General features: G+C 46.0%; 1 protein-coding gene across 7 annotated transcripts in view; it reads left to right on the plus strand.

Annotated features, from left to right (window-relative positions):
• Positions 1 to 17,050, plus strand: part of LOC119956830 (tubulin polyglutamylase TTLL13-like) — a 61,609-nt gene extending 44,559 nt beyond the window's left edge. For 3 of the 7 annotated variants that reach the window (XM_038784300.1, XM_038784307.1, XM_038784306.1), the window contains 4 exons: positions 4,887 to 5,081; positions 11,195 to 11,582; positions 13,723 to 13,981; positions 15,583 to 17,049. In XM_038784300.1, the coding sequence (XP_038640228.1) occupies positions 4,887 to 5,081; positions 11,195 to 11,582; positions 13,723 to 13,981; positions 15,583 to 15,595 (855 nt within the window). In that variant the 3' untranslated portion in view covers positions 15,596 to 17,049. Of the gene's footprint in view, positions 1 to 4,886; positions 5,082 to 11,194; positions 11,583 to 13,460; positions 13,604 to 13,722; positions 13,982 to 15,582 lie in introns of those variants that run through there. The other 4 variants (XM_038784305.1, XM_038784301.1, XM_038784302.1 and 1 more) reach the window with 3 other exon arrangements.
• Positions 17,051 to 22,753: the final 5,703 nt, after the last annotated feature.

Raw genomic sequence — 22,753 nt, forward strand, 5'->3', positions numbered from 1 at the left:
AGGTTCGATTCCCGGCTTGGATCACTGTCCATGCGGAGTCTGCACGTTCTCCCCATATCTGCATGGGTTTCCTCCAGGTGCTCCGGTTTCCTCCCACAGTCCAAAGATGTGCAGGTGAGGTGGATTGGCCATGATAAATTGCCCATAGTGACCAAAAAGCTTTGGTGGGGTTACTGGGTTACTAGGATAGGGTGGAGTTGTGTGTTTAGGGAGGGTGCTCTTTCCAAGGACCGGTGCAGACTTGATGGACCGAATGGCCTCCTTCTGCATTGTTAAGTTCTATGATTCTATGAAATCCAGCCAGGAGGGGAATCTTCCAGTCTGATGGCTGTAAGGATCTGATATCAAAGGGGTCTGAGCATTCTTTTGGTTCCTGGAGTTTGCCACTAAATTGACAATCTCACTCAAAGAGGATGGCTGGAAAGGTGAGACACTGGGAATAGACAGAACCTACTTCTGCATGTAATTGTGTGCCCCCTGACCGAGGATTCTTGTTGCTGCCATTATGTGTTCAAAATAGGAGCCCTGTAAGCCATTAATCCTCTCACCTTGGCGTGTACAAATTTTTCCAAAGTTGTCCAGTGAAAGATGTTAAATGATACCTCTTTAATTCTGTTGTAGGTCACAGAACAGTTGTTGCCAATGAGTGGCTATCCCATTCACCTCTGTCGAATGACTTTTCAGGATCTGTCTTTCGAATCTGATTAGTTGAAATGCATATATTCTATGCCTAAATCAATAAACGTGTTAAAAAAGAATGCAGTAAGTTACTAATTATGTTTTAAATGGTCTTTGCATCAATCAAAACGTCAGAAAATTCAGAAACAGGCTAGATGCAGCAATGGGAGTGATTTGGTACTCTGTCTGAATATTGTTTCTGAATTTATTGTTTTAATAAGAGGGCTTATTCAATAGAATATTAATATTCTAATATTAGGTGATTTCAACTTTCCCAAAATTAATTGAGACAGCCATCATGTTAAGGGCTTGGATGGAGTAGAGTTCTTAAAATGTGTACAGGAGAACCTTTGAGCTCAATATGTAGAGGATCCAACAAGGGATGGTGGAGTGCTGGACCTAATTCTGGGAAATGAAGCCAAACAGGTGGTGGTGGGGGAGCGTTTTAGTGATAAGTGACTACAACGTGGTTCAATTCAAATTTGTTGCGGACAAAGAAATAGACAAGTTGCAAAAAGAGGTTTTTGATTGGGGTAGAATCAATCTTAACAAAATAAGGCAGGATCTGGCCAAGGTAGACAGGAAAGAGTTATTAATAATAATAATAATAATAATAATCGCTTATTGTCACAAGTAGGCTTCAATGAAGTTACTGTGAAAAGCCCCTAGTTGCCACCTTCCGGCGCTTGTTCGGGGAGGCCAGTACGGGAACTTGTTACTTGTGATGAAATCTACAGAAGAGCAGTGGGGGGGGGGGGGGGGGTTCAAAGATCAAATGGGGAGGGTCCAGGACCAATATGTTCCCTCTAGGGTAATAGGAGAACCATCGATGACCAGAGACATTCAGGAGACGATGAGAAGGAAAAGAGAGGCTTTTAACAAGAATAAGGGGCAAGTCTGCAGACACATTAATGGAGTACAGAAAGTACAGGATGGAGTTTAAGAAATCAATCAGGAGACCAAAGAGAGGATATGAGAAAGTTCTGGCTGGTAAAAGTAGGAAAAATGCCGAGATATTCTGTAAGTATATCGAAGAGGATAACCTGGGAAAGAGTAGGGCCTATTAGGGACCAAGGGGGAAGTCTGTGGGTGGAGCCAGAGGACATTGGTAGGTTGTTGAATGAATAATTCACATCTGTCTCACCCAAGAAAATGAGGAGGTAGTTATGGAACTCGGGAGAGAGATTGTGAGGTTCTTGAGCAATTTGTCATAGGGAGTGACAAGGTATCGGAAGTATTGGCAGGCTTAAAAGTGGACAAGTCTCCAGGTCTGGATGAATCACGTCCCAGGATGCTGTGGGAGGCGAGGGAGGAAATTGCAGGGGCTCTGACCCAAATTTATAATTCCTCTCTGGCCAAGGGGGAGGTGCCAGAGGACTGGAGAACAGTTAATGTGGTCCCACTATTTAAGAAAGGTTGTAGCGATAAGCCAGGGAACTACAGACCAGGTGAGTCTCACATTAGTGATGGGGAAACTACTGGAGAAGGTTCTGAAGGAGAGAATCTATCTCCACTTGGAGAGGCAAAGGTTGATCAGGAATTGTCAGCATGGCTTTGTCAGAGGGAGGTCATGCCTAACAAATTTGACTGCATTTTTTTTTCTTTATAAATTTAGAGTGCCCAATTCATTTTTTTCCAATTAAGGGGCAATTTAGCATGGCCAATCCACCTAACCTGCACATCTTTGGGTTGTGGGGGCGAAACCCACGCAGACATGGGGAGAATGTGCAAACTCCACACGGACAGTGACCCAGAGCCGGGAGTGAACCTGGGACCTCGATGCCGTGAGGCAGCAGTGCTAACCACTGCGTGACCGTGCTGCCCTGACTGCATTTTTTGAGCATGTAACCAAGTGTGTAGATGAATGTAGTGCAGTTGATGTAATTTACATGAATTTCAGCAAAGCCTTTGACAAGGTCTCACGTGGGAGATTTATAAAGAAGGCAAAAAGGCAAAAGCACATGGGATACAGGGTAACTTGATAGGTGAATTCATAATTGGCTTAGCGCAAGGAGACAGAGGGTGATGATAGACGGCTACTTTATAATAATGTTTTATTGTCACAAGTAGGCTTACATTAACACTGTAATGAAGTTACTGTGAAAAGCCCCTAATCACCACATTCTGGCACCTGTCCAGGTACACAGAGGGAGAATTCAGAATTCTCAGCTGGTACAGGAATTGAACCCGCGCTGCTGGCCTTGTCCTGCATCACAAACCAGCTGTCCAGCCCACTGAGCTAAACCAGCCCTGAGTTTTTGGCTTTTTCCAATTGTTGAGCGAGATTCGCCACCAAGAAACACGCCACGGGGGTGTCTGGAAAATTCCCCCAATGTATCTTTAATCAGACAAAATAACCAAACGGGAATCATTTCCATGTAGAAATGTGAGTCTTCCTTGTTGACATGGGGGTCACTTGAAAGCTAGTCCGCTGTAATTGCTCAGTGGATGAAAGTGAAAGTCATATTGATTCTGAGCAGCATTGGCAAGGAAATTATTGGGGCTTCACCTCTTGCCTGAACTGACCTCAATTTGCATGGCAGTAAGGGAGGTGCATATGACTTTAGTATAGATGACAGAAGAAAATTGTGCTTGTTCTGGTTCCTGAGAGGACCTTTGCTGTGCTATCTTGTGTAGTAGAGTATCCTCACCTAGAATAGATGCTTGTAGGATGTGTCAGAGGGCTGCCATGAATTGGTATTGAAATGGGAAGTAAATCAGTATAAAATAAAACCTAATTTCATCATGTCATATTTGATAACAGAACCATATAGCAATTACAATACAGAAACCGCTCATTCAGCTCAACTAATCCCTGTAGATATTTACCCTTCACAAGAGCACACAAACTGATCAACTCACGATAATTCTGTTAGACAAAATTTATTTTCGGAAGAAGCTAAGAATGTCAATGGAATAACATTCCAGTCAGTGGGTTCAGGCAACCTAGTCTTAGTCAGGGGGGTGATTCGTGATCACTGAGGTTTGTCCTAGTTAGTTGTATCACCATTTTGTCCTTGTCTTTGGCTCAAACTCATCCAAAATTCTACCCTCAACCCTCATATCCTGTCCACAGTGACTCCAGTTTCCATGTCCGTCCCAACTTAAACTGGTTTCCTACCGATGAAAACACTGGAATAAAAATAATTAACAAATTTCTCTATGACCACGCCCAATGCTACTACTGTTTTTAAATTTCAGGCCAATGTTCTTTGACCCTTCAATTCTGGTTCCCTGTGCATTTCTTAATTTCCTCTACTAACAGTGGAACCCTTACCCGAAGATCTTAGTCCCCTTACTACTTTCTCTCTCCACCTTTTTAAAATAAAAATTCCCTAAAGGCTATCTCTTTGATCGAGCTTTAGTGAACAGTTCCACACAACGTACCTTGAGATCTTTACTGTTCTGATAAAGGGGTATAATAATAATCTTTATTGTCACAAGTAGGCTTACACCGCAATGAAGTTACTGTGAAAATCCCCGAGTCGCCACATTCCGGCCCCTGTTCGGGTACACAGAGGGAGAATTCAGAATGGCCAATTCGCCTAACAGCACATCTTTCAGGACTTGTGGGAGGAAACCGGAGCACCCGGAGGAAACCCACACAGACACGGGGAGAACGTGCAGACTCCACACAGTGACCCAAGCCAGGAATTGAAACTGGGACCCCTAGCGCTGTGAAGCAACAGTACTAACCACTGTGCTACCATGCTGCCCACATAATAGCAAGTTGGTGCTGGATTTGAACTCACTCCCCTCCATCCAGTAGCTGCTTCCTTGCATTAGCGTGCAGTTCCACAAGCGTCGGAAGACCTTTCAAACGCTGCGTGGTCATTCTTAATTAAGTGAGCTTTGAGAACGTCGGAAATCCTTGCCAAGCTTGGCCTTTACTCAAAGTCCATGCAGAAGCTTCCCAGCAGGACACACTGAATGGCAATTGTAAAAACAAAACAAGGATCCGGCAGATTCTTCTTCTCTCACTGATAGTGAAACTGATTTTACTGCCCCTCCCGCTGAACACAGCTTCCCAGAGGACAAGGTCAGTGACTGAAATTAGCATCTGAACACCTTCTGACCCACCCATTAATGGCTGTAAGTCTGATGGCTATCAAAATCCTTCCTCCAAATAAATTCCAGAACTTAGTTTCCCGTTTGGCCTTTTCTAAAAGAAATTTTCTCTTTTTTTTGTTGTTGTTGCACACTTACAGGAGACCATAGACATCATGAAACCATTGGATATTATTGAAGAGGAGGAGCTGCAGCGACTCAGTGGGCTACTGCAGCGGGAGAACCTCCTCCGAGCCCTGGGTGTTATCGAGCAGGTTTATCGCATATTGCAAAACACTCCGGGTGTTAACTGCAGTGTTCAAACTGCGGCTCCATATGCTACTAGCCAGAATAAAGTGAGTTGCACAGTGTGAAAGAATTAATTGGTAATCCTTCAACCTTGCACTCTTGTGGTGGTGGTGATGGTGGGGGGGGGGGGGGGGTTGGTGGGTGGTGATGGTGCTGGTGGGGGGGGGGGGGGGGAGGGTGGAGGTGGTGGTAGTGGTGATGGGGAGGGTGGTGGTGGTGGGAGGGAAGGGGGGTGGTCTTGCCCACCAGGAATTTCAGGCTAGAAATTCAGGGGGGCGTGGTGCAGGATTAAGTATGTGAGGTGCCCATTCCTGCATTTTTTAGCAGGGGAATCTACCCACCACTGCACAAAATTTGAAAATAACTTATTTAATGTTTGTTGTAATATACACAGGGAATGTTAGCTCCCTGCATTACACCCGAGGGACCATTCTTCATGTGTGAACCTAGACAACAAGGCGAGCAATTTTTAAGTTAATCTGTCTGCTGTGCTACCGATAGAATTGGGTGCAACATTAGTTTTACAGCCCATTCAGCTCTACACCGCCCCCCCCCCCCTCCCCCTACTGAAGCCAACTGAGACGGACATTGGGAGGCATGGCAAACCTTGTCTTGTAAGATTTCTGCAGGATAAGTTTGGTGAAAATGATCTCTGTTTAAGTAGCATCTAATTTAGTCGCGAGTGCATCAGGGATAAGCCAGATCCCGTCCTCACTGAGTGATTACGAACACACTTTCTGCCATTGGCTAAACAAAGAGCACACAAACTTGTCTTTTCATGACCTTCAAGCGCCAAAGGTTCTCACGACCAAGGAAATACTTTCAAAGTGTAGTCACTGTCTCAAAGTAGAAAACGCAGCAGCCAATTTGCACCCAGCAAGCTCCCACAAACAGCAATGAGATAAATGAACAATTCACCCCTGTGCTTTTTAAGAAGTTACTGCTGTTATAGAACAAATGTTCACTGAGGGAGCTCCACTGTTCAAAAGATCATGATGTGAGGTCTTTCATGTCCACCTGAGTGCGCGGACAGGTGCCCCTCAGTTCAGTGTTTTATCCTGAGCCTCCAACAGTGTAACACCAAGAGTGTCAGTCTACATTTTGTCAACCTAGATTTTCAGTGGACTGGTGCTTGAACCCACAATCTTCTAACTCTTGAGGCAATCATGTTGCCCATTGGGCCACTGTTGAAAGTGCAAATTCTGGCTAACTTGTCACAAATGCTTCCTGGACCAGAGATTTAAAGCTAATTATAAAACCCTTAGCATTGCCCCAGAATATTAACAATATCTTGTGCTAGTTCTAGATGGTCGTCTTCTGTACGCAAGTGGTGAAATTTGGCACTGACGGTTCTGATTAATAATTGAAATGGTTAGCATTGCTGCCTCACGGCGTCGAGGTCCCAGGTTCGATCCGGGGTCTGGGTCACTGTCCGTGTGGAGTTTGCACATTCTCCCCGTGTCTGCGTGGGTTTCGCCCCCACAGCCCAAAGATGAAATGAAATGAAAATCGCTTATTGCCACGATAAGGCTTCAATGAAGTTACTGTGAAGAGCCCCTAGTCGCCACAATCCGGCGTCTGCCCGGGGAGGCTGGTACGGGAAGCTGTGCAGGTTAGGTGGATTGGCCACGCTCAATTGCCCCTTAATTGGAAAAAACTAATTGGGTATTCTAAATTTAATTTTAAAATAATTGAAATATAATGGGGAGAAGGTCAAACATTATTCATCCTGCCTTCTGACACCCACTCCTTCCCTTTATTTAGTTAAAAATTCACTTATTTTACATTCCTTGAATCCTACATCATGCACGTTCCTGGAAATGGGAACAAAGGGCGCGATTCTCCGCTGCCCACGACGGGTCGGAGAATAGCGGGAGGGCCTTCCCGACAATTTTCACGGCCTTCCCCCCCCCCCCCCCCTCCGGCCGCCCCCCGACACGAATCGCTGCTTGCCGTTTTTTACGGCGAACAGCGATTCTCCGCAGGCCGATGGGCCGAATACGTTTTCACGGCCGCGATCACACCTGCTTTCAGCGTTTGTGAAAATGGCCATAAAGTGCCCGTCCCGGACAACCATGGCACTGAGAGGCATGGCCGGGTGGCATGGGCCTCCGATTGGTGGGCACCGATCGCGGGCAGCGGGTCCGATACCTGCGCACTATTTGTTCTTCCACCGCCCCGCAGGATCAGTCCACGGGGCGGCTGAGGGGCATGGCGGCCCGCGCATGTGCGGGTTTGACGCGTCTGCGTGATGACGTCGTCTGCACATGCGCGGGTTGGAGCCGTCCAACCCGCGCATGCGCGGCTGACGTCATTGTGCGCGTCAGCCACCGTGACTCTTGGCGGGCGGAGTTAGCGACGTTCGCTAACTCCACGTCGCCGTGATTCCCCCGGCCCCGATACTAGCCCCGCCCGGGGGGGGGGGGGGGGGGGGAGAGAGAGAGAGAGAGAATGGGTCCCGCGACGGAGCTCCGAGGCTGGTGTGAAACACGGCCAGTTTCACGCCAGCCTTCACGGCACGCCAGATTTGCGGAGAATCGAGCCCAAAGTCTTTCTGTGTTTGTTGCATTTCAGTTATATTCGCCTGGTCACTTGTAAAAGTTCAGTATTTCTCACAAAATCATAAACTCGTTCTAAAACACATTTTAGCACCGCTCTATTCCACAGATCGTATTTGGTGTGAATTTTATGGTGATTGACGCCAGCAATGTGAGTGCATGGAAATTCTGTTCCAGACTGTCCAGTGTCAGCAACAAACACTCCTACATCAGCACCGTTTAGATTAGGGGTGGGCAAACTTTTCCGTGCAAGGGCCACATTCAGAAATTCACAATTTTAAAGGGCCGCATAGTATATTAAGTGAAATAATTAATATTTTAAATAGCCAAAATAAAAGGTCTTTAAAGAAAAAAAAGCACATTTCTTTGAAAAACAAAGTAACTCAGAAAGTAACAGAACAATGTCAATGAGAACGATGCATCTGACAGTTTGTTGAAATCAGGTGTCAAGTTGCTTGTGCTGATCCTTAACACTGACAGAAGCACAGCCTAGCCGAGTCAACGATAAAAACGCGCGTAGTGGGGTGGATGAGTGGGGCTGCCTTATTGGTTGGCTTAGTTGGACCAATAGGAGTCCAGGTTACAAACAATAATAAGGCTTATTATTCCGGGCACCTCATTGGCGGGCCGCATAAAAACCATTGTCGGGCCGCATGCGGCCCACGGGCCGTAGTTTTCCCACCCCTGGTTTAGATGCAGGGTACACCTCCCTCTACTGGCGTCAACTGACTGTGTGCTTCGGCCCCAATCTAAAGCACCTGACAGAGGTCGCCAACTACAGTGCCGGAGGCCTTTCGGCCCATCGAGTCTGCACCTACCCACTTAAGCCCAAACTTCCACCCTATCCCAATAACCCTTCCTCACCTTTTTGGACACCAAGGGCAATTTAGCCTGGCCAATCCACCTAACCTGCACGCCTTTGGACTGAGGGAGGAAACCGGAGCACCCGGAGGAAACCCACGCCGTCATGGGTAGACTGTGCAAACTCCACACAGACGGTTACGCAAGGTCAGAATCGGACCTGGGTCCCTGGTGCTGCGAGGCAGCTGTGCTAACCACTGTGCCACCGTGCCGATTTAAACTGATGCTTCAGAATGGATTTGTCTGCCCAGGAGTCTCAGAGGACACGAACTAGAGCAGGTAACAGCAGCAGGATCTTCAGCAGGTACAGGACTGAGGAGTGAGGCAAATGGTGTAACACAATGATTGATTATTTTAAACTATTACTCCTTCAGAGATTCAGTGCACTATAGTCAGTGCGATATACAGACCAGAAGATCTGCACGTTTCAGTCACCGGCCTATGTTGAGCTGGTATTTGCTCAGGGACAGTGCCATGGGCCTCAGCAGCACCTGTTGGCAGGCAAGGCCAAAAGCCAAGCCAAGGGTTTCTGGTCTTCATCAGTGTCCAAAGCAAGTCAACAAGAGGAGAGTTGAACTTTGCTGTGATGCTCAGCCTGGTCAATACACAATGTCTAGATTCAAATGGTTTATACTGCTTACGTTAGAGACAAACTAGAGGCAGCCTAATACTTGTAGAACTGTATCCCTGCAAGAGTCAGCACATTCTGGAGAGCTTAGAAAAACATGTCAGAGATGAATATGTAGAAAATGCACTACCGTAGCTTGATCTGTCTTCCAGTATTAACCTTCGTCGAGACAGATTATCTGGCATTTATCTCTATTGCTGTTTGTGATATTTTGCTGTGCACATTATGGCTACTGCATTTGGCCACATGTATGAGCTTCACAAAAATGTACTCGTTTGGCTGTGAGGTGCTCTAACATTTCCTGAACAGATGAATTAGCTCTCCTCTGTCAACTCCGTCTGGACTAATTTTTCTGAATAAATTCGGACGTGCTGAAGAGATGCTGGGGCTAAGTCGCGACACAGGTTATCCTGATCGCCCTTTGTAACTTTGGAACCCCCAGCCGAGGCGGGAAAACAACATCCATTTCCAATGATCCTCCGCCGCAGTTACGATGGATAATCAGGAGAACCGCTGTGGAAATAGCTGGAGATAACTGAAACTAGTCAGCATTAGGCCGTCAACATGTCAGTAGTGCAGCTTGGAAATAGTAGCCAAAGCTAATGTGAAGTAAAGCAAGTAAAATCACAAGGATAAACAGATTGTGTGGTACAATTGCAGTATCGAACAGTCTGGTTGTATTTGGCCAGCTAGCTATCTGACACAAATGGAATCTACCACCATGTTTCAGAGTCTCCCAACTCAACTAGCAGAATCCACATAGCTGTAGAATTTGGTTCACCCTTTCTCCCTCTAAAGGACACCCTACAATAGATTGGAGACGTTGGGTTTGTCCTCCTTAGAGAAGGAAATGTTGAAAGAGTTGATAGATGTGTTCAAAATGATAAGGAGTCTAGACAGAGCAGCTGGAGAAAAACTATTCCCGTTGGTGGGAGGACCAAAAAGACAGTTTTAAAAGAGGCTGGTGCAAAAAGCCGAATGGAACCTGAGTAAAAACCTCTTTGCGCAGCGAGTGGTTAAAATGTGGACTGCTCTGCCTGAGAGTGTGGTAGAGGTAGATTAATTGTGGCTTTCAAACGTGAATTGAATTAATACCTGAAGGGAAAAGGACTACCAAAAAAAACTGCTTATATCCTCAGTAATATTTACAAATGTTAACTATATTTGCTTGTTTTCTTCACCATGTAGGTGCTGACTCGGGCTGGTCTCCAGTTCAAGATGTACTTGTTGAGATAGTTAGATGAGGGAATTGAGGGATATGGGGACAGGACTGGGAAGTGGAGTTGATGTAAAAGATAGCATCCATGACCTTTTTGAATGATGGAACAAGCTCGCGTGGCCGAATGGTCCAATCCTGCTCCTCTGGACAGGCCGCGAGTGCCCAAACTAAATTGCTCTGGCAGGGAGACTGCAGGGTTCGATGGGCTGACCGGCCTCCTGTGCTGCAACTATTCTCTGATTTTAAGCCGATAAAGGGCCCAGCTGCAGATTGGCAAGAGCCAAGACATAGGGAGGAGTTTAACCAGTGAAAACTACACCACTTGCCTGCACAGACTAGAACCCTGTTCAGGGACTACCTTGCACAGTTATCTGTACATTTTATCTTAGAATTAATCATAGAATAGAACCTTCCAGTACAGAAGGAGGCCACTTGTCCCATTTGCTGGATTTGATAGATCTATCCTACTCCTGTGTCCACACATTGGCTGCACCTTGATCCTCATAATGTTTAAATAATCTCACTGTCTCAATGAATTTGGAATCGGACAAGAGTGGCGAGACATAAGAACATAAATAGGAGCAGGGGCAGACCATACGGCCACTCAAGATTGTTCGATCATTCAAAAAGATCATGGCTGATATCTTTTACATCAACTCCACTTTCCAGCCCTATCCCCCAGTTCCCTCATCGAACCATCTCAACAAGCAAACTTGAACTGTATACCAGTCTGAGTCAGCACATGGTGAAGGGAATCAGATAAGAACAAGCAAATATAGTTCAAATAAATACTGTCGGATAGGATGTCTACAGATATTCTGGTTGGTTTAGTTTCTGTTGGGTTGGGTTTGTGTCGTGTAACCACTCATGTTGTATATTTCTTTAATTTTCTAGTCATTGATTTACCAAAGCTCATACAGACCCTTCCAGGAGATGGAAGAGTTGGCATACATTGGGCCTTTGTCATCTTTCGAAAGGAATAGTACAGCAGAACTGGGAATCCTCAACCCTTCTACAATAAACTGGTCAACACTGCTGACACCCAGAGGCCAGGTTCCTATCCATGCCAGCCACAAGGTGAACACCAGTCTAGGAATCGGTCTCCCCCTGCACCGCTTTCACCAACGTTATCCCGTCCGCAGGGGTGTGACATGGACAGCGGGAAATCCAATACCAATGTCGGTTGAAACCGTTGTCACGGCAAGGACTGCGGGATTCTCCGAGTTACAGATGAACGCTATATCGAGCTATCCTCGCTCACCAAGTGCCAAACCCAGCCCTGGTGAGAAAACATCATTCTCCATTTTTGTATGGGTGTTAGCACACATCAGATTAAGCCGTATGCATGAATGCACGTTTGTTTTAAAACTCCCAGGCAGTGTCTTGGCGAGAGAGTGCACTGCATGGTGTACCCATGAAGGTCCTTGGGTGCAATCCAGGTTCGCCAGTTAGCTGTTAGTGGCGTAAGCATGTGGAAGATTGCCCTCTGTTGGCTAGTGAGGGAAATGCCTAATATCCGAGCCTGCTCCCAATTCCGGGCTGTGCTTTTGGATATAATCCTTGGATTCAGTGTAAGAAGCTGCTGTCATTAGTGAGCCTGATCTGCCTCTTTCCAAGCAATATATAGATAAAGGTTATTTTATTCCATAAATTTAGCATACCCAATTTTTTTTTTCAAATTAATGGGCCAATTTTAGCATGGCCAATCCACCTAACCTGCACATCTTTGGGTTGTGAGGGTTAGACCCACGTAGTCACGGGGAGAATGTGCAAACTCCACACAGACAGTGACCCAGGGCCGGGATCGAACCCGGATCCTTAGTGCCGTGAGGCAGCAGTGCTAACCACTGTGCCACAGTGCCACTCTTATAGATAAAGGTTCAAAGAGAAAACCTTTTCCATTGCACTCTGACTTACTGACATACATTACATGCCACATGATCACGCTCAATCAGATCATAGCTCAGCTACTAGAAAAATGTAGTGAACATTGAGACGGTAAGTGAATAGTACTCAGTGCTGCTACAGTCTGTACTCCTTCTGAACTTCATTTTACTGTAGTGCACTCTCTTTCTACTTTCTACATCTATTAGTAGCACTTCAGTTGTAAAGATCAGACAGTCCCTGACGATGATGCTCCTGGGTGACAGAAAGGGATTGGGTTCAGGAAAGAATACTGTGAACTAGAATTTCTGTTCATGATATCATCCTAGTGACCCCTTTAGAAAGTAAAGTGTGAGGACAGAAAGCGAAATTAGGTCAGACCTCACTGCCGACACTCGCTGCCCCTACACATGCACTAGGGAAAGGGCACTCGAACAAGGTACTGTATGTTGGATAAATGCATTACCCTGTTAACATTTTTATAAGCTGGTGACTATTGATCCACTTCATTTACTACTGTCAGAACATTAAGAAATCAGCACACAGCGGCTTCTTGCCTGACACTGATGGGTATAGGTGTAACGAGGAGCTATGAAAATGGCTTCCTCCACATTCATTTACACACTGCATCTCGAAACAAGTCAAATATCTTCCTGGCTGAGTGAAAGCATTGCACATTCTCTTCATGATCTGATTCCTGGTGGGTACAACAACAACTTTCTGGTGTTTTATGACCCCCCCCCTCTATTACTTGAACCGATTGCCAAAGAGGAATAAGGCCTCATGGCTTTCACATCATCCTTTAACTTCCCATCATTGCATTCCCTGAGGCCATACCATTTTGGAAACAACCTTTGAACTCGGCCCTCATAGTAAGATATTGCCATTTATATTTGCTACAACCCCAGCGGAGGTCACGGGATAGGAACTATCAGGTTTCCCATGCCCTCCGGGAAATATGGACTTCCCTGGTAATGAGATGGGGCTTCCCCTTAACAGGAGTAGCCCCTCTAGTATAAAACCCCCGACCTGCGTGCAGGATGAGGAAGGAGACCCTCCAGGGAGTGGTGGCGTTTGACTATAACTAGTAATAACCCTCCTTGCGTTTTTCTAAACTTTATGCCTGGCTGCTTACCTCTGAGCGAGCAATGTTGCAGCAACCTCCTGTTCTTACACTAGCTGCTGCTGTGATAAAATCCATGTGTTTCAATCTTAATAATTTTAAACTCAATATTATCCACCTAGCTTATTTATGTATATGTTCCTATCTTTACAGTAAGGTATCCTCGGTTCTGAAATGCATCCTTCTCCAATGTTATCAACATCAGTGAGGAGAAAATGACATACTTTTGGAGAACACCAATTCTGTCTACGTTACTGTTCTGTCTTTGTTAGAAATAAAAGTAATGTAAAAACGTATCAGTATTGTTTCACTGAAGGGCAGCCAGCGTATCACCGGAGCTAGGGTCAGACGGGTCGGGTTGATGGGCGGGGAGGGTGAGAACGGAATCCATTGACTGCAATGTGTTTCTGCACAGAAAGCTCTCTGACAGAGACAAAAGGCACCCAAAGCAACGGCATGCCACCAGACCCTGGAAACAGCCACATCATCCCAGTGAACACAACACGAGCGAGCAGCACAAGCAGTGCCTCCAATGTGTGGAAAATGAAGATGAATGTAATCAACCCGGCAAGTCATGGGCTGACCGTGGTGTCAGCCCGGGCTCCCATCAACCAGCGAGCTCATTTAACAAGACGCGCAAACATACTGAGCTTATTCCAGTCCAATGTCAACAGGTAAATCTAAAATTCTTCAATGAGACTATTGCCGGTTTACAAACCTTTTTGGTTTAAAAATGGCAGTCGTTGTGGGATGTCCCTCTGCTTTTAACCTAATTTGGCTTTAATGTGTCTAGTGTTTAATAATGAGCCTAATCTGGCGTTAGACTTTCTTGTCGGGGAACACATGAGCAATAGTGACCACATTGTATTCAAAAAAATAGGAGCAGAAATGGGTCATTCAACCCTTTGAGCCACTCCCCTTTTCAATGAGACCATAGCTGATTTTCCAATTAAACGCCGTTTTGCTGCATTATCCCATATCCCTTGATGTTTTAATGTGTAGAAACCTCTCGATCGCAGGCTTGAACATACTCACTGGCTGAGCCTCCACAGCTGTCTGGGCTAGGGAATTTCAAAGATTCACCACCTTCTGAGTGAAGAAATTCCTCCTAATCTTTGTCCTAAATGACCCTTATTCTGAGATTGTGTCCCCTGCGTCTAGCCACCCCCACCTCCCAGCCAGGGGAAACATCTGTCCTCCATTTACCATGTTGTATGTTTGAATGAGATTACCTCTCATTCTTCTAAACCAGAGAATGAAGGCCCAATCGATTTAATCTTTCCTCATTGGACAATCCATGATCCCAAGAATTGGTCTGGTGAAACGTCATTCCACTCCCTCTAAGGCAAGTATATCTTACTGTGGGTAAGGAGACAAAAATTGCACACAATACTCTTGAGTGCGGCCTTACCAAGGCCCTGGTAAACAGTTTAGTATAACCCTAGATACTGGAAACTTACAATCAATTCCAAATTGCAGAAGGGGCCAGCTTAATGAAAATAGCAGAAACTTTTAAGTTGGTACATTGGTTAACCCTACTGGGTGGAAATTAAACTGATACAGGATTTTTAAATGGAACATTTTTTTAAGAATCATAGAATCATCGAATTTACAGTGCAGAAGGAGGCCATTCGGCCCATCAAGTCTGCACCGGCTGTTGCAAGGAGCACCCAAACTCACGCCGCCACCCTATCCCCATAACCCAGTAACCCCACCTCACTTTTGTTTTGATCAATAAGGGCAATTTATCATGACCAATCCACCTAACCTGCACATCTTTGGACTGTGGGAGGAAACCGGAGCACCCGGAAGAAACCCACGCAGACATGGGGAGAACGTGCAGTCTCTGCACAGACAGTGACCCAATCCGGGAATCGAAACCTGGGTCCCTGACGCTGTGAAGCAACTGGGCTAACCACTATGCTACCATGCTGCCATAAAAGATATTGCTCAAAGACGGGAAGAAGCTGTCAAATGATTGCTCAAGTAAAATGTAACTAAAACTGATTTTCCAAGTTAATTGTTAAGCGCAACAGAACAAAGAATTGTTGGGAATAGTGAAAGAATAGGAGATCATAGACGATTATGGTAGAAACGCAAAATATTTTTATAACCATGTGTGGGTTTCTGAGGGATGGGCAAGGACAATTAGGCAACAAAGGATTCTCAGGGTATGGCAGAATTGTGGTTTGTGTCCATGGAATTGTACCCCAGTTAGAGTCGGTGCGTTCAGCAGAGCAGGCAGTAACAAATTTCACCAATTCTTCCTTGTTAGACGGCTGAACTAATCTCGAGGAGCGGATTGCTGGATTGCCTTTCCACATCTTCAAGCCGGAGAACTTTGTCACTACCTGGTGAAGTTTGTGCCTTTTATAATTCCTTCTGCTCAGGGTTGGATGAGGTGGGGGAAAAGTAAAGGGGATATGAGCATGAACCAAGAAGAGAGACAAACGCATTTATGGTGGCAGCAGTGTATCGGAGAATACTGCACTCTGTCTGAACAAGTACCAAACAAGTACCATTGTGCGATACATACACAGGGGGATGAACATTTTTTTACTATAGATTGAGGAATGTCCACAAACTCTTTTCTAAACATTGAACAAATTAAGCCAAATAAATGAAAATGATATGTTTTTTTTAACGTTGGACTAAAGTATTTCTTCCTCTTGTTATGGGTTGCCTTTTTAGTGACACTTAACCGCGTCCCTCCCATGGTAGCTAAAACCCTTGCAGGGCTGTAGCAAGGGAACCAGCTGCTTGTGCTTTTCTGTGTCCCTGAGGTTTCATTGTCATCACCGTGACAGGAAAACTATTGAAAAGCTAAAACTTTGCAGCTTAGTTCTTGCCTGTGTTAAGTTGGCTGATCTCTGTAGTTGCTCAAATTGACCCCAACATGAATCCACCAAGACTAGTACTCCAGTTATCTGAGGTACACATCCATCAAATCTGCTTTAGACTTGGTGTGAGGTACCAGATGCAAGGCAGTTCCTGCTCCCAGTAACTAACTGAATGGTGGAAAATCTCAGGGGCTGATTAATCTTCTCCTGTTCCTATATATGCTGATGATCCAACCTTTTCCTCTGCTTGCTTTATAATACACCTGTGAAGCGCCAGCAGGCATTTGGGTGGCACTTTACTGGCAAAGGGCATCGTCGTGGGCGGAAGGGAGCATTTGGAGAGTAGCCAAAAGTCTTTTGGTTGCTCTCCAAATTTACCCTTCCACTCGCGATGGTGCCCACTGTCCGCTGGGCTGGAAAATCCCACCCATTAGTAGCGGCGCTACCTAAGTAGAGTTGTTGTTGTGTCACCTAGGAACATGGAACCAGGAGCAGCAATAGGCCATTTGGCACTCTGACTCCACTCTGCTGTTCAATATGATCACAGCTGAACTGACTGTGTCTCAACTCCACCTTTCTGCCCTCCACAACCCAGGTCCATCAAAAACCTACCTAACTCGGCCATGAATAAATTCATTGACCTATCCCCCACTGCTTTCTGGGGAAGAGAATTTCACACACTAATGACCGCCTGAGAGAAAAACAATTCTCATCTTCAAATTAAAAGGGAGGCCGCTTATTCTTCAACTGTTCCCTCCCCCCCCCCAGTTTAGTCTCCATCACAAGGGGACACATCCTCCTGGTCATCACCTTATGAAATGAAATTAAAATCGCTTATTGTCACGAGTAGGCTTCAATGAAATTACTGTGAAAATCCCCTAGTCGCCACATTCCGGTGCCTGTCCGAGGAGGTTGGTACGGGAATCGAACCGTGCTGCTGGCCTGCTTGGTCTGCTTTAAAAGCCAGCGATTTAGCCGAGTGAGCTAAACCAGCCCCTTTCAAGTCCCCTCAGGAACCTAAATGTTTCAATAAAATCGCCCCTCATTCTCCAGAACTCCAATGGGTACAGGTCCAGCATGTCCAACCTTTCTTCGTAAGATAAGCCTTTCATCCCAGGAATCAGTCAAATTAACTTTCTCTGAACCGTTTTCTAACAAAATTATTTATTTTTCAAACAAGGAGACAAAAACTGCATGGTACTCCAGATGTGGTCTCAACAAAGCCCAGTACAGCTGCAGTAAAACGTCCTTACTTTTATATTCCACGCTTGCAATAAATGCCAACATGCAGTTTGCCATCCTAACTACTTGCTCCATCTGCACACTAACTTTTTGTCATGTACCGGGATACACAGATCCCTCTGTACCACCGAGTTCTGTAGTTTAAATACTGTACTGCTTTTCTATTTCTCCTGCTAAAGTGGACAAGTTCATATTTTCCCCGCTATACTCTTCCTGCCAAAGTTTTACCCACTCACTCAACATCTCTATATCCCTCAGTAGGCTCCCTCCTTTCTGGAATAAAAGTGTTACATTAGCTATTTTCCAAGCCATGGGGACCCCTCCAGAATTTCAGGAATATTGGAAGATTATGATCAAAGCTTCTATCTCTGCAGCCACTTTATTTTTGAGACCCTAAGGTGCCGGCCATCTGGTCCTGGGGACTTGTCAGATTTCAAGTCTCATAGTCTTTCCAGCACCTTGTCGCTCAAGATTTTTTAAATGTTCCTCCTTCCCGTTCGTCTTTTGATTTTCAAGTATCTTTGGAAAGTTTCCTAAGTCTTCTACAGTGGAAAGCAGACACAAAATACATGTTCAACACCATTTTCTTGTTTTAGAACAAAGAACATAGAAAAATACAGCACAGAACAGACCCTTCGGCCCACCATGTTGTGCCGAACTTTTGTCCTAGATTAAAACAAATTAATCTACACCCCATCATTCTACCGTAATCCATGTACCTATCCAATAGCCGCTTGAAGGTCCCGACTCAACTACTTCCACAGGCAGTGCATTCCATGCCCCCACTACTCTCTGGGTAACAAACCTACCTCTGACATCCCCCCTATATCTTCCACCATTCACCTTAAATTTATGTCCCCTTGTAAGGGTTTGTTCCACCCGGGAAAAAAGTATCTGACTGTCTACTCTATCTATTCCCCTGATCATCTTATAAACCTCTATCAAGTCGCCCCTCATCCTTCTCCGTTCTAATGAGAAAAGGTCGAGCACCCTCGACCTTTCCTCGTAAGACCTACTATCCATTTCAGGCAACATCGTGGTAAATCTCCTTTGCACCTTTTCCAAAGCTTCCACATCCTTCTTAAAATGAAGCAACCAGAACTGCACACAGTACTCCAAATGTGGCCTGACCAAGGTTTTGTACAGCTGCAACATCACCTCACGGCTCTAAAATTCAATCCCTCTGCTAATGAAAGCTAGCACACCATAGGCCTTCTTCACAACTCTATCCACTTGAGTGGCAACTTTCAAAGATCTATGAACATAGACCCCAAGATCTCTCTGCTCCTCGACATTGCCAAGAACCCTACCGTTAACCCTGTATTCCGCATTCATATTTGTCCTTCCAAAATGGACAACCTCACACTTTTCAGGCCACTTCTCAGTTTTCATCTGCCACTTCTCAGTTTTCTATTATCAATTCCCCACTCTCAGGACTAACTTAAGTTAATTTTTTTCCTTTTTAAATTTCCTTTTTAAATACTTCTAGAAACTCCTACTATCTGTTTTTGTGTTAATAGCTAGCTTTCTCTCAGACCCTAATTTCTGCCTCTTTATTATTTTCTAGTCATTCTTTGTTGGTTCTCAAAATGTGACGAATTTTCTGACCTACACTAACCTTTGCAGATTTGTCCAGTGCTTCTTTCAATTTGAGTCTGTCCTTAACTTATTTATATAGCCACAGAAAATGCATCTTTTTCAGAGTCTTTTTCACTAGGGTAAATCTTTGCTGCGAGTTAACAAATATCTCCTTAACCTGCCACTGCATCGCTACTGTCCCACCTGCCCTTCCCAGTTTACCGTAACTAGCTCTGCCTGCGAACCCCTTACTCAGGTTTAAAACACTGTTTTAAACCCACCATTTTCCCATCGATTCCCTGCAGTCTGGCGCACGTTTGTGAACGTTGGTTTAATCACGGGGCCCTGGTAAATTGCTTTACGTTAGTTTAAATTTTCAAAACATTCTTTCCTGTAATGTGGACGTTGCTGTTGACTAAACCCACCATTTGTGGCTCATCTCTAATTGCCTTTTGAACAGGGGGCTTGCTTGGCCATTTCTAAGTCAGCCACATTGCTGTGGGGTCTGGAGTCACGTATAGGCCAGACCAGGTAAGGACGGATGATTTCCTTCCCTAAAGGACACCAGTGAACCAGATGGGATTTTACAGCAATCGGTGATATTTTCATGCTCATCATTGCTTTCAATTCCAGATTTATTAATTGAATTTAATTCCCACCAGCTGCTGTGTTGGGATTTGAACCCATGGCCCCGGAGAAATAGTCTGGACCTCTGGATTACCACTCCAGAGACGTTACCATTACGCCAACATCTGTGGACCATCCAGCACCAAAATGCTGCTCCTACCTATCTCACCCGTGGATGTGTCCCACCTCGAGCTACCTTCTCTCATTGGCAAGGCAGGCAGGCTGCTCCCAACATGGCCACCTGCCTTTGCTGCCAGCAGCCCTCACCACCTGGAGGAGCTCAGTGCCACTAATTGGGCACCAAACTCACCACCTTGCCAATTAAGCCATTTAGAAATAGTGTCGCAAGAGCAACAGGGCCTGGGGTTGGGGCTCAGAATTCATCCACGTGCTGGATTCCTGACTCTGCATCGAAAATCTGGCCCCTTATTTTCTATCGGTCTTCCGTTTTTACTCAAAACCATAAAGTTGGTGTTTTTACCATTTCATTTAGGTTTGTTTAAAAAAGTTTCTGCAAACAGCAGAATTTGCAAATAACTCTGTTTGATTCTTGGCCTTTGCTGCAGCTCACCTGGGCGTATCTGTTTGGTCCTTGGCCTTTGCTGCAGCTCACCTGGGCGTATCTGTTTGGTCCTTGGCCTTTGCTGCAGCTCACCTGGGCGTATCTGTTTTCGTCACAGGAGGCGGATATTAATCCGCATTCGCGTAGCCCCAACACCTCAGACACAAAAGTCAAATGATCCAGATAAACAAGCGTCAGGGAATTGTCCAAAACACTGAGTAAACTGGGATTAGAGATTGCTGATATGGTGTGATTTTCTCGTCCCTTGGTAAGCTGTGCTGCAATAATTACTCTCTATGGCCACAATACTGAGGTTCTTAATTGCCAACCATTCTTAGAAGTGTGTAGGACGAATAGCACAGCAGCACCCTGTATAGATTAAAGGGACCCTTATCTGTTGTTATATTACGGTTCCCAGGAATTTGGGAATTTCTATCAGCCTGATAATGTTGTAACTGTTTTGTTCAAGTAAATTTCCTTTTTTTAAAAATTACCTGTGAGAATAGTTTGCACATCAAAACTTGAAATAAATTATTAAAAGCACCTTTACTGTACAAATGAAGCGTGACATTCTCTCATTTTGAATTTGAATCCTGCAACAGCCCAAACCATAAAATGACTGTGCATTCATATGTCTCCTCATGTTTAAAATATCTGTTCAGATCTCTTCTGTCTCGTCAGCTGAGCAGATACACTGTCTACCCAGCACGGACGGCACTCAGTCAGGTTTTGCGTGTGCTGATGGATGTTCAGAGGAGCGTGATCGGGGCTCCTCTGCTGGGCTGACTAATCAATCACAGCTACTAATGTTCGATAAATGAAAACAGAAACCGCTGGATAAACCCCGGCGGCTCTGGCAGGGCCTGTGCAGAGAAACAGTTAACGTTTCAGGTCAAATTGATTCTTCTGCCGGACAACTGGAGAAGGATCAATTTGATCTGAAACGTTAACTCTGGTTTCGCTCTCCACAGACGCTGCCAGACCTGCCGGGTTTATCCGGGGTTTTCTGTTTTTATTTCAGATTTCCAGCATCCATGATATTTTTCGTTTATTCATCTTCAATTCCTGGCCTGCACTGAGGTGGCTAATCTCAATTCGGGGCCTCACGGTGCTGGTGAAAGGTCTTTATACAATTCCCCCTTGCTGGAAGAATGAATATTTTGGTAAGCACAGGATTGGGTTCAACTGCGATGCCATTCTCGGTTAAGTAGCTTACTTGTGGGCACTTACTAAATGAGCTCATACATGAACGGGTGAGGTGCTGCCGAGAGGCACCACTTGCTGAGCAGAGAGTGAGCACCTTTGCAACAGGGATGGGGAGGTGGGCGCGGAATTCATTTGAAAATACCATGGAGCCCTAGTGTCCTTCAAACCGTACCGTACCTGCGAAGCCAATCGAAAACCTTTCCCTTCCTTCTCCCCTTGTGGTCCCCCTTCCTACCCTCCACCCCCTCCCCCATGTCCCCCTCCCTATTTCCCCCCTTACATGTCCCTTTTCTGCCCCCGTGGTCCCCCCATGCCAGACACTCCCTCCCCACCGGGAGGTGCATGCGACCCCCGCCTGCTTTCATGCTTCCTGCGCTAGCTTTTCCCGCTAGTGTGGTGCCTCCCCCCCCCCCCCCCCCCCCACCATCCTGAGACTGATCTTACCCCCTCCCTATGCCTGATCAATAGCTGTTCCCTCGGTCTCCTCTTCACCCTCTCCTGATCTCCGCTGCCCCTGGCTGGGAACAGCATCCCAAGTTTTATTCCATTTTTGTACAGGGCCAATTTCTCGTGAACTTGGCCCTGCACTTTGCCACGACTGCCCTAATGTCTTGGTACACCCATATTCTGTGTCCTTGCCAACTGCTCGCCTTTGCTGCCGTGCCCACCACAGGATCCTCTCCCAATCCTGGTATCTGTGTAGTTTGGCAATTATCGCCCTTGGCGTCTTCCGGTGGCGGCGATGTTCGAGTGAGCCGCACATTCGGTGGGCTCTCACTCCGGCGGGGCTTTAGGGGCTGATTCCCCGCGATAGCGGGACCACGGAGCGGCAAAAAGGCGGCCGCAAAAGTGCTGCAGAGCGGGCTGCAATCTATGGAATCGCGGGAGTCCAGGAAGCAGAGGAAGAGAGAGAGCAAGGGACAGAGGCAAGGAGCAGAGGAAGCTGACCTGGAACCTAAGATGGCGGACACACGGACCTCGGATTCAGCAATCCAGCAGGCGCTGGATAACATGCTCCAGGAGATGAAAAACAGTTTTGAGTTGCTGAAGCAGGACAACTTGGACCCACTTCAGAAGGCAGTGGATCAGCTGAATCAGAGGCTGGATGCTCAAGATGTAAAAGTTAAGGAGCTGGGAGAGGCGGTGGAGGAGCAGGCGGATGCGCAGACGATTGCGGCGCTAGAATTTGACGGGCTGAAGGAGCGGCAAAGAAGACTGCTGGACAGAGTGGAGGAGCTGGAGAATAGAGTCCGCAGGAACAATCTTGAGGATGGTCGGCGTCCCGGAGGGGGCGGAGGGAGCTGATGCTGCAGCGTTTGTGGCAGGCCTGTTGATGCAGCTGATGGGGGCTGAAGCCTTGCCGCGACCGCCGGAGCTGGAGGGGGCATACA

The sequence above is a fragment of the Scyliorhinus canicula genome, chromosome 24, assembly GCF_902713615.1.
Source record: "Scyliorhinus canicula chromosome 24, sScyCan1.1, whole genome shotgun sequence".
Lineage (NCBI taxonomy): Eukaryota > Metazoa > Chordata > Chondrichthyes > Carcharhiniformes > Scyliorhinidae > Scyliorhinus > Scyliorhinus canicula.